At 53.9% G+C, this 11923-nt stretch overlaps 1 protein-coding gene across 2 annotated transcripts in view; it reads left to right on the forward strand.

Moving 5' to 3' along the window:
- Nucleotides 1-209: 209 nt before the first annotated feature.
- PPAPDC3 (phosphatidic acid phosphatase type 2 domain containing 3) overlaps nucleotides 210-11923 on the forward strand; it is a 14233-nt gene continuing 2519 nt past the window's right edge. Inside the window, exons 1-2 of one of the 2 annotated variants that reach the window (XM_009892226.1) lie at nucleotides 210-239; nucleotides 1072-1534. In XM_009892226.1, coding sequence (XP_009890528.1) covers nucleotides 210-239; nucleotides 1072-1534 — 493 coding nt within the window. Of the gene's footprint in view, nucleotides 240-892; nucleotides 1535-11923 lie in introns of those variants that run through there. The other variant, XM_009892227.1, reaches the window with a different exon arrangement.

Here is an 11923-nt window from a genome sequence, read left to right on the forward strand (position 1 = left end):
CAAGTGATGGAGCACAAGGTGCCGAGGCAGGAGGGACAGCAGGTCTTCCATGTCCTCTGCAGGACTGCTCCCCAGGGCCTGCCATGAGCCTTCCTCCTCCCCGTCCCATGGTGCGTGCTCCCCTGGAGCCGGTACCTGCGCTGCTGGTCACACCGGCAGCCTGGGGACGCGGGCAGCGCCTGCCACCTGCTCTCAGTGTGGGAACTGCGATGCTGGGTGACACGGCACAAACACGTGCGGTATTGAGGCCACGCTCAGCGCTGGGGGCAGGGAATTCATTAGCGGCACCGTGTCTCTTTTAATCAGGAGGCAGGTGCTGCTTCTGCTTGAGCCGGGAGCGGGGTGAGTGATGGAAGTCGCTGCAGGGGCGCACCCTGAGCGGGGAGGGAGGATGGGGCTGGTGATGTTTGACAGGTATCCGTACCAGGGAGAGGATGGCAGTGTTTAGGGTGCCTTAGCAGGGAGGTGAGATGTTGCGGAACAGACAAACGGAGAAGGTACCCGGGGAGAGCCCCGTGGGGGGAAGCCCCCCAGCAGTGCCCAGCCTCGGAGCCTGCAAAGCCAGGCGGCACAGCCCGCCGAGGAGCGATGCCAGCTGCCGCGGGGAGGGGGGGACGCCGTGATCTCCACCAGCTCCGACTCGCCGATATTGAAATGTGCCTCATAGTGCAAAAAAAACTACATTTCCCAGTCTCCCTTGCAGCCCAGGGGACTGAGCAATTGGCAGATTTAAATAGACCAGGCTAGAAGCAACCAACCTTTGGCACAACGCTTTTCCCTCCTCTTCTTCCAATCTATTGGCTGTTTAACCTTTTTCACTGGCACTGGAGTGGCTGCCAAGCCTGGCATTAATTTTCTTTCCAAGCTTGCTAGGCCCATGAAGTAAACAGCCATGTGCATTCCTTACTCTATATTTAACAGCTGCAGTCTGTTCTGGGGGCAACTGCAACAGAGGGGGACCTTTGTAGCTTCCCAAATTCGCGGCTCGTGAGGGTGGGAGTGGGGGAAGCTTTCTGCAAGGAGAAGAGGAATTTCTCTCCTCCCCGGTATTTGCAAAGCAGGTTGTGTTAGAGAGAGACTGCAATGCCAGCATCCCAGCCGCGGTCCCGGGCAAGAGACAGGAACAACGTCCTCAACAGGGCTGAGTTCCTCTCCCTGAATCAGCCCTTGAAGGGGAACCAGGAGAGCAGGAGCTCCGGCAGAAAGCAGAGCGGTCAGGCCGGGGCAGCCGGTGCCCAGAACAACAACCCCAAGGAGCGGAGGCAGTCGCAGCAGCTGCCCGAAGAGGACTGCATGCAGCTCAACCCCTCCTTCAAGGGAATCGCCTTCAACGCCCTGTTGGCCATCGATATCTGCATGTCCAAGAGGCTGGGGGTGTGTGCCAACAGAGCCTCCTCCTGGGGTGGTGCCCGCTCCATGATTAACCTCCTGGGGATAACGGGGCACGGGATCCCCTGGATTGCGGGCACCCTCATCTGTCTGGTGAAGAGCAGCACGCTGGCAGGCCAAGAGGTCCTCATGAACCTGCTGCTAGGTGAGTGGCAAACCTCCCTCCCCGCCGGGAAAGCCCAGCCCTGGTCACAAGGGACAGCGGCAGCAGGACTCCTCCTCTGACGGCTCCCAGCCACCGATGTGGTCAGGAAGCAGGGAGTGACCTTTAGGGTGAATGCCGCACTTATCAGCCGTTTCGATCCTGGGTACCATGGGTGATGGATGTAGCAGAAAGTTGTTTAAGAGGGATGGAGTAATCCTGGTAGCTGGTGACACCCACGGAGCAGGGGCAGGTCCCCAGCTCTGCGTGGGGGCAGGGTTGTCCAGTCAGACCAAGGAAGTGTCTGTGATGTGCAGGTAGATAACAGCAGTGATGTCTTGTTTAACCTATGGTCATCTGCCTTGGTGGTTTGATAGGTGAGGAAAACATGAAGATTTTAATCTTTGATATCTGGATCAATTCCTGAGGATATCCTTGAGAAAAAAAAAGATTTGCATCCCCTCACCACCTTCTTGAACAGACCCTGGCTCCATATCTCAGTTGCCATGTGATGGAGTCCTGTCTCCTTCCCTGCTGTGGTTTGCTCTAAAAAAATTTCCCTTGAGGACCTTTCTTGCTGCTGTCCCCATTTCCATGCGCTAATTTGACCTCGAGGCTGTGCATGCAGGCTGGGAGCTCTCTGGCTCTCCCGCTAGGCCTTTCTTGTGTGGTGGTCGGTGTCCTTGTTTCTGGAGGTTGGCATGTGTTAAAGGAGTTGCCTTCTGAGCTGAGCAGGGCCCATCCCACCCATGCGGACTGATGTCCTACCAGTGACCAGGCTGAGCCCTAGGCATGACTTGCCTTAGATCCTGGCCTCAACCCACCTTGGCCGTGTCTACCTGAGGACCTTGCTCTTCTCTCTCGTCTGTCTTTGGCATGGGGTCAGTTATATACTTTTCTTTGTGACTAATCTCATCTGGTTGTCATCAGCCCTAGTGTTTCACCCTCCCCCAAAAAACAGCAATCGGAGCTCCCGCTTTTGGTTGGTACGAGAAATTGAAAACATTGAATTTAGGCCTTCGCTTCTCAGGCAGCATTTTGGGGGGACATAGGGACATGTTATCTCAGAGGCACCTCAGGAAAGGGACATCCTGTCCGCAGGGGCTGACTGTGACACTACGTGGGCTCTGTAACATGGTCTCAGGGCATTTTTCACAAGTTCATCTTTTGGAGAGGGCGAAGATTGTGCCGAACTGGCTTGAAAAGCACAGTGGTAGCTGCCTTTTCTCCCCTCTGCCTTTGAAAGAGACTGTCCTCGTGCTGTGACATCTAATGAAGGGAGGCCATCACGGGGAAGGAGCCAGAATAGCATCGGCGTGATGCAGAGCCCGCCGACGTCAGCAGTTCTTCCAGGGGCTCCTCGTTGCGCTGGGTCAACCTCTCACTGAGAAAAGAAGCTCCATTTAAAAGGGCATGAGGATGAAATAGTAGGTGACTAACATCAACCGGCAGTTTCCAGATGTCTCTTGACCTGAGAGCCTTTGACGGTTTTGGAGTCTGAAAACTCTGACCTGAACCTGAACCTCTTTGACTCCAAAATATTTGAGATCTTCATAAAGAGCTAATGCCACCTTTGGCTTTAAAACAAGAAAGGTTTTCTTGACCTTCTGTTGCCATGTGAGGAGGCCAAATGCGAAGCCGCCTCCAGGTTGTGTTGAAACTTTGAGTATCAGGTGGTCTCGGGGAGAGCTCAGCCCTGCACCACTACCTGCATCTCCAGGCCTCCTGAGCTCAAATGTGGTGCTTGGGGACAACTTACGGGGTTTCTGAAGTCTTGCTTCCTTGCCTAGACACACCACTCCCATCCCTCTTGGCCTGCCAAAAAAAGAAAACAGTTAAATTGTGTGAAGGACTAGTTCACAGTGTGACTTGACAGCTCCGTAGGTCTGGCAGTCTGCAAAGAGCTCCGCTTTGCCCTCCGAGGAGACAACACTGACTGGTGGGACTGACCAAGGTGCCCCGAGCCTCTCTTGTCAGAACGTCCTCAGCAGGACTTGTGTCACCCCACAATGCGGGTCTCTACTGTGAGGGTGGCCTTGGGTTGATATTTAAGATTGCAGTCAGGAACTCCGAAAATCTGAGTAGCTTCTGCCGTAATACCTGCATTGCTGATGGAGGAAAGAGTCCGGCTGAGGAGCGTGGGGCTGGTGGACCTAGACAGATCCCATGAGAAGAAGGGTCTCATGAGTAAATAGGAAGGGTATGGCACTACTGCTGCATCTGGCATCCTCGGTCTCTCTTGCTGCCGTGATCCTGTGGTTCAAATCCATCAGGATGTGGCGTAAAGCTCTCCTGCGCAGGGACAGGTCAAAGGGAAGGGGACCTCCTGGTGCTTGCCTGGTCTCCTGGGAAGAGGGAAGCCGGGAAGTTGGGGTTGTCTGTGGTACCCCTTTCGTTACCTCTCCTGGCTTGCCTCCCTTCCCCCTACTTGCTGAGAGTTTGATACATCAAGCAGAATTTCTGATGCAGTCTCTGGGCAGGGAGCCAGCCCATCATAGAGCACTTGTTTAGGATTTGCAATCAGGCTTTCAAGGCGAGGAGACAGGAGACTGCTGAAATGGGACTGGGAACCTGGCAGAAGCACCACTGCAGATGGAGGGGGGGCACTCACGCCCGAGGAGCTCTTGGCAGGAGCTTTGCCAATACATGCGGGAGCATTTCGGGTGAGGGGGCTCTGACCCTGGGATGCTCCATCCATCCCAACTGCAGATGTTGATTAGCAACCCCAAGCAATGTTTTCCCTCCATGTTTGTCATCTGTGATGGAATTTATTGATTCTCCTTCTCATCGTAATCTTTTCCAGCAAATGCCACACAGCCAGAGAAGCACGCTCACAGCCTGTTACTGAAAAGATGGAAGAAATCAGATATCTGTGCCCACTGTAAAAATCCCTCTGCCAGAACGTGCTTTCAGGAAGACTATCTCAGCATTGCCAACCCTGGCCCTTGAAGAGTCAGGAAGAAAGTCTGCAACCCCCGGCCAGACTGAGGAAACCATAACTCAGGAACCCACCCACCCCCAGTTTTAGAGTTCATTTTATTTGTTTGCCGGTGTTGGAACTTTTAGGACTGTTCAAGTTTTCTCTGCGATCACAAGGATTTCATGAAAACCGAAGTGCTTAGAAAAGAATTTGAACCTTGCAGTCAGGCTTTCAAGGGGAAAACAGATATAAAACTTTCACTAAAATTCCCAGATCTGCTCCAGAACCAGACAGAAACTCCATTAAACCCTGAGGGAAGCAGTGCCTCGGTTTCTGGTTCTGATCCATCTGGTGAGGGTGTGGATCCAAATTTAGTGATTCATTGACTGCAAAGCCAGCAAAGAACATTTGGATCATTGATCTAACCCACGGCAAAATACAGGCTGTAGCACATCCCTTAATTTATTCCTGTTCAATTTGTTAAGGGAAAAAACCCAAACACTCAATCTGATTTACAATTACAAGTGAGGGTGAACTTGTCAGAACCATTTCTATATTACTGCAGTGGCAGGTATTCTCACAAGCACTTTGCTCTCAGTTTGACTCTCCTCTTCCCTCCGTTGCGTCTGCATACCCTTGCCTCTTCAGCTGAATAGCTCTCTTTTAGCCAACATCTCTTCTGCCCTTCAATATTTTGGACAGTGCTCAAGTAATTTCTTCATCTCCTTTTTATTAAGCTAAACAGATTGATCTCGTTAGACTGATGGTCTTTCCAGGTCCAGGCACCTCCTTACTGCAACGGGAAGGGAACATGGACATCTACCCAAATTGGTGGTTCTGGTGAAGTCCACCGATTGTGTTTCGAGCCAAATCTCCACCTGACGCAGCAAACCCTGCTTAGTTCGCTGCAGCCCAGCTGCGTGCCTTTGCTGTTGGAGGATAGCTGCCTGGTTAACCCTTGCACGTAAAATACGCGTTTGTGCTCGGTTTGAAATACCAGCCCTTAACTGGTTCTGCTTTGCTTTCTGAAATAGGTACTCAGACTAGGAGGAGAGAAAGCTCTGGTCTTCTCTTTGCTTGCTGCGTCCCCTGTGTCCAGCTGCTGTCTCAGTGACACAGGTCCCAGTCCTCATCCATCACCAGCTGGCTCTGCATCCCGCTTCTGAGGGGGAAGTCGGCTCTTTGGTGCTGTCACTAAGCATTTATCACCATCAAGTAAAGCAGTGCCGCGGGCTGTGGTCGTATCGTTGCGAGCAGCGTGGCAGGCTGAGGATGGGTGGCTTGCCACAGGAGGAGGACAGGAGGGGAGCCCAGGGTCACCTCTCCCACTCCTGAAGGTCAGCAAGAAGGCAGTTCTTGCTGTCTCCAGCCTTCTCCCTGAATAGCGACCTAGCTTTAGTCTGACCGGGAACCACATGATATTCTGCGGCATAGTCCCATGCAGAGCTGTGACTTTATCCTGAGCCATAGATATATTTATTTAAAATATATATATGTGCATTTCTAAATACATATACATGGCCAGGACTCTGCAGTCTCACCCCAGCAGTTTCCAAGCAAGACCAGATTGGCAGGAAAGCAGTGGGTTAGGAAGGAAAGAGAGCGAGAAATGCCTTCACCAGGGCCCTCGAGACCCCGCTGACCTGCTCTAACAATAGGGAGGTGCTCCAGGTATTGTCATGCTTCTCTTTGGAGTCTGTGCGGTGAAAATCCAGACAGTACAGCCCGTTGCTTGTAAAGGTCACCGAGTAGATTAAATGCCCGGGCAGTACGGAGAAGCTCGTCCCGTTGAGCCTCGGCAGCCCAGACCCAGCAAAGAGGCCGGGGAGTTGCACGGCAGATGGATCCGTCCGTAGGCAGCAGAGCTTGCTAAGCTGAGAGCCCCGGAGATGGTTTGGGGCCAGATGTATCTATTTTTTCCCTCTCTTTTTCCCACTGTGAGGCTGGGGATTTTCTGAGCTAGACAGGGCAGATGATGTTTCGGCAGGGAAGGGGAGAGCAGCTCGGGAGCGGGCGCCCGGCATGAACCATCCCCTCCTGGTAAAACCTGGCATGTGGAGGAGGTTCAGCCCCTGTCCTGCTCCCCTCCCAGCCCTGGCAGTGCCCACTGGGATCTCAGCACATCTGCCCAGTCAGCTGGAAACGCTTAAATGTCAAGTAACCCAACATGACTGACCCACGGTAAGTGCCAGGCAGAGGGAACGACACAGATGCCCACTCCCTGCATCCAGCATCTAGACGCAGGTCCAGCCTGGCAGAAAATATTCCCCTTCATCACATCAGGCTGCTAATCTGCCTCTTGTTGTCCTGCCCAGATACAGCAGTTGGAAGTCCCTACTCCTTTGGTAGGTGCCATCCTCAGCCTTCATCCCCTCACAGCTGATGAGCTCAGGCATCCCTGAAGAGCAAGCGATGCCCAGCTCTGCCGGCTTCCCTGCCCCCCTTCCCTTCCTCGCCTGCTTCCTCTACAGCAACCGTATACCGCTCACTGCAGGGCAGGCTGGCAACTCTGCAGTGTCCCTTCAGGTAAAGGACACAGTGACAGGCTGGGACCCATTTGGCTGTGGCTGGAGCAGGCAGGGGGGTACTTCCAGGGATGCTTGTAGGGTCTCTATCAATCAGACCTGTGGTCTGCTCAGCCCCCGGGTACCGGGCAGCATGGAGGAGCTCAGGTCCCGGCTGGCTGCGTGGTGCTGAGGATGCTGCGAGCCCTGCAGCCATCAGCGTGCAGCCCTTGGGGAAACCGCAGCAAGCTGAAATCCAACCCTCGCGCAGAGCGAGCAGGCGAAATGTTCCAGAGCCTGAATGCAGAGTGAAAGAGAAAAGAAGTGCGAGGGTTGTTGAACGGGAAGAGGGGGAATAAACATGGGAAATGAGTCATCCTTATGTCTGTCACTCCGGGAACAGCTTCCCAGTGCCCCTGCCTGGAGCTCAAAGGGGACGGTAGCTGTTTGACTCGGGCAGAGCTGGCCTTGCCGGAGAAGCTGAGCCAGGCTCTGGCCCGAAGGGAGATCCCGAGAAACGGGTGAGTGTGTTTGCATCTAACGCGCCTTGACAGGAGCAGTGGTTGGGAAGAGGGAGGTGGAGGAGCGTTGGGCAGTGAGGTGAGTCACCAGGAGGAGCGGCGGGCAGGGAGAGCCCATCAGGTACCCCGCTCTGGGCCAGGCTTAGTGGAGGATGGGGATGGGAGAGGGGAATCAGATGAACCATCTCCTTTTCCTTCCCTTGGAAGAAATCTCCATGTTTTCACCTGGAACACAGTTCTGGTCTTGCTCTCTGTTTCCACCTATCGAGGGAGGCTGGCAGACATACCTCATCCAGGTCTTTAACGCACCATGAGACCTGATGGTTGGACGCGCTCTGAGCACCACAGATTCAGCCCCAATTTTTTTTTTTTGCCAATTTCCCTTATTGAAGGCAGCGGGGCGTAAACACAAGCCCAGGCACCACTGAGTCCAAGCAAGGAGCCCAGTGTTTGTGGGCTGGGAGATGCCGTTGGTCATCACCCCAAGGCAGATTTTCTTCCTCCAGCCTTGTGCGTGTTGCAGCGCGTGATTCCGGGCTGCGCTGATGTTCCCTGCACTGCTGCCGTAGCGCACGGGGGCTTTGCAAGCTGTCGCTGCCCTTCTGGGAGGCGGCTGAGCCGTCCTGGGGGCTGCTCAGCTCATTTTCCCCATCAGCACGAGCCCTTCTCACCACGCTCACCCTCTCGCCCGTGTCTCGTCCCCGGGCTGCGCACACCCCCAGCGAGTCAGCGCCGCTCAGTAATTGATGCTGAGATACAAATTGCCCAGCTCCCAGGGGCACAGTATTTCCAAGGGGAGAACTCCAGGGAGCCTGTGTTTGCACTCAGGGCTGTTTCTAATCATCTAGGATATAGCAGGTCTATTTTTAGCTGTTGGGTTGTTTTGTTGTTTTTTGGGGTTTTTTTAATTAATTGCACAGTGCTGCTTTCCACCATTTTTTTCACCTCCCCGTGGCCACTTACCCCACTCTGCTGCTTGTTCAGCCAAAAAAATAACCTCCCCTCAAAACAGTACAGTGTCTGATTCATTGGTTCTTCAATGTGTTGTGCCATCTGTGCCTTTTGTCAGCTCTTACACCTAATAGATCCACATTTGAGGAAGAAAAGGAGTAGAGGAGTTCACTTCCAGAGGAGTGGAGCTCTTCCAGCTGCCACCGACTCCACCAGGGAGAGGGTGAAGACACTTTTGAAACCTGCATCTTTCATTAATGTTAACTAGTCAAGGCTGCAAACCGCTCATTTTCCAGGTCAGGGAGCCTAATGCCTGCAGGAGATCTGGGAGGCTCAGAGGCAGTAGGATGGGGCGTGTAAGTAAATTAAAAAAAAAAAAAAAAAAAGGAAAAAAATATTAATTCTGATTGTGGAGCAAAAGGAGCTGTTTCCTGGGAACGGTGGCATTGGTCCAGGGTTCGCTCCTGAGTGAGGTTGGCTAATCTGGGGAACACGGGACCTTCGAAGCCAGCCTTGTCCCTGCACGTGGCCTGGGCAGCTGTGGTGGGGAGCACGTGCCATCTCAGCGGGGTTGGTGTCACCTCCAGCATGGCGGGACCCGGGTCGGAGCAGGCTCCGCAGCCCAGGCGATGAGTTACTGACGAGTGTCTCTGCTTTAAAACGGTACTGGCACTGGGCAGAGGGGGTTGTCCAATGCTCATCTGCTCCCACGCTGGGTGCCTCCTGAGCTCACGGGATGGGCTTGCTCTTCATTCCTGGGCATTTACCTCCCCCTTTTCCTCTCCCCGCATGCTCAGCCGCGACGCTGGGAGACCAAGTCCAGCTTGTGACTCTGTCTCTGATCCCGATCTCACGGGTTGGGCTCTGCTGAGCTGCCGTGTCTCATCTGAGCAGCCCCGTGTGCGTGAAGTCACGTGAATCACGGCTGCAGGAGCAGATGAGGCCAAGGGCTTTTTTGGCTTTCTCCTTTTTTCCTCCCCCCGCTGTGCCTAGCACTGCACCCAGGTTGTTTTTCAGCTGCGGTTTTGATAACATGTTTATATAAACATCTCAGCCAGAATCTGCCTCCGTCCCTGGAGACGCCGCCTGGCTCCGACCTGGGGCAGGCGATGCCCCCGAGGGTGCTCGCCCCATCCTCAGCCTCTTTCAGCCCCCTCCCGCGTAAGGGATGGCAGCAGAGATGGCACCTCGGGCGCTGGGACAGAAAGGACCCTACAGTGACGGGGGACATGCAACTGTTTTGGCGTCCCTTAAAGACCAGCTTTGGGTTTTGGCTTGGTTCTGCTGCAGCGATGCTCAAGGTTCGTCCTTGTGCCCTGCCTGCGCGGGGCTGGCCTCTCCGCTCCCCTCCACTCTTAATGGGCTCCTAGCATTTGGTGGTAGGAGCAAGGCAGATAATTGTTTTCCTTTTATTAATAGATATAAAACGTCTGCCCAGGGGGCTCACTTTCAGCTCATTTACTTTGCATCTGATGCCAGATGTTGGCTATTTACAATACCAAGGTGATCTCTGATGCTAAAATTGTCGCAGGCAGACAAGACTTGCTCTTTGGGTTTGTGCTTTAAGGAACTTTTAGATGTAAATAGAGCTTTTTGTGATCGGATGGTTTTGCAGTGGAAATCTGAAGGATTGTTTCCCTTAACACCAGGTTAAAAAGGAAATTCAGGATCTTTTTCAGAAAAACGTGAAAGGAGCGATGGGCAAGAGCTAATCCTTCCTTTGCTCTTTTAAATCCAACGCACCCTACATTGTAAATACAATGCTGCCTCTGTTTTACATCCAATGTTACCTGGATCTGAGGCAAAGGCATGATGAAAAAAATGCTTAAAATTAAAATTTCTTGCCCCTCTCATCTCACCCCTCGGTCAGGTCGCGCTCTGCCATCTCTGCTACGCCTCTGACAGCCCCGTCCGTCTCCAGAGAGCAGCATTGCGTGAGCACAGGCTGGTAAATCAGCTACAGGCTCCTTCTGCCATCTCTCCCAGGGCTATATTTCCACCAGCCCTCACTCGCTTCGGCCTGAAGGATTTGCACGTCTCTGCGTTGGGGACAGGGGAAGGGCAGAGCGAAGGTGACGATGATGGTTTGCAGGTGACTGGTGCTGTGCTGGCACGTGCAAGGCTAAGGGGCAACCACTTTGGTAGCCAGAGGGCACCTTTCCCAGTGCAGAGACACCCACCTGCAGCTGGACCCACCGAGAATGCCCATGAGAAAATTAACCCCTGAGCTGCGGGATGCTGGCATGGATGCGCCCAGCCGAGGAGGGAGGATTTGGTTGGCATTAAGGGGAAAAACCAAGCGGCCCACAGCCCAAGCGGGTATGTAGGTCAACAAATTGGAAGGGAATAGCCCCCAGGCTGGGGCTGCTGAGCGATGGCACCGTCCGTATCTGTTTCTGAAGGATGCGCCGTTGGCAGCGCTGTCGGCAGCAGTGCTGCGTGCCGATTCACTCTGGCAGCGTCTGGGCGCCGGCCGCCGCCCGGCAGCAGCAGGAGAGCGCAGGGGCGCAGCGTGGGTCCCCGGGGCTTTGCAGGGGCTCCGCTGAGACCCGGAGCGGGGTGAGGGCGGTGGGACCTCACCATGCCTCGGGGGTCGGGGCAGGGCAGGCTGCTGGGGCTGCTTCGTAAAGAAGTTGCTTCATGGAAGGAACAGAAAGCGCAGAGGGAAGTGACAGAAAAAGCACCAGACGGAGGGATCTGTGGTGGTTTTTTTTTTTTTTCTTTTAACGGCAAATTAACCCCCGGTTTTAATGCTGTCATGCCTTCAGATCTTGAAATGTAGGCAAACGAGGCTTTCTGCTTTCTGTGCATCATTTGACGAAAATCAAACCTAGCAGTACTGAAGGCCCATTTTATTCATCTTCTGAATGAACGGATTATTAAAACAGCTCTTTGGCTTGTTCTCCATTCTCTGAACACCTCCATGCGCACAGCCCCGCATCCCTCAAGCTGCCCTGACATCACCTTTGACCGGAAAAAAAATGATGTAAGTGCAAAAAATACCGATGGGCAATGGTGAACACCACGCGTCGCTAAAGCACACCACATTTGTGCTACTGATCTGTGGGTGGGTTTGGTGGGCAATGGCCTGTAGTGGGTATATGGAACACCATGGGAGACACTGGGGATCCTTTGGGGTGTCCAGACTGGTTCCTGAGTGCTGGCTGTGCTCCTCAGCAATGCAATAAGCTGCTGACTTAAAAAAACAGCTTGGGCCAGTCTTGGGCAGTGCCGCATCATCTCTCCGAAATGAATGCGCGAGTCTGGGCTCCCGAGATTGCATCCCAGAGCTTCAGCTCTCCTCCAGCTCTTGTCCAGGGTGAGACGGGACTGATGGGCAAGGCGGGCGATGAGCTCCAAAAATCGGCTCCTGAAGCACTTTGCTGAATCAGGGCCGCAGGGGGTCACCTTGGTGGGGTGAGGACTGGGGGTGATGTAGGAAGCCCAGAGCAAGCAGAAGCCCGTTATGGCCGGCAGCCCCAGCACCTCCTCACCC

The sequence above is a fragment of the Charadrius vociferus genome, unplaced genomic scaffold, assembly GCF_000708025.1.
Source record: "Charadrius vociferus isolate BGI_N301 unplaced genomic scaffold, ASM70802v2 scaffold549, whole genome shotgun sequence".
In the NCBI taxonomy this organism is placed as follows: Eukaryota; Metazoa; Chordata; class Aves; order Charadriiformes; family Charadriidae; genus Charadrius; species Charadrius vociferus.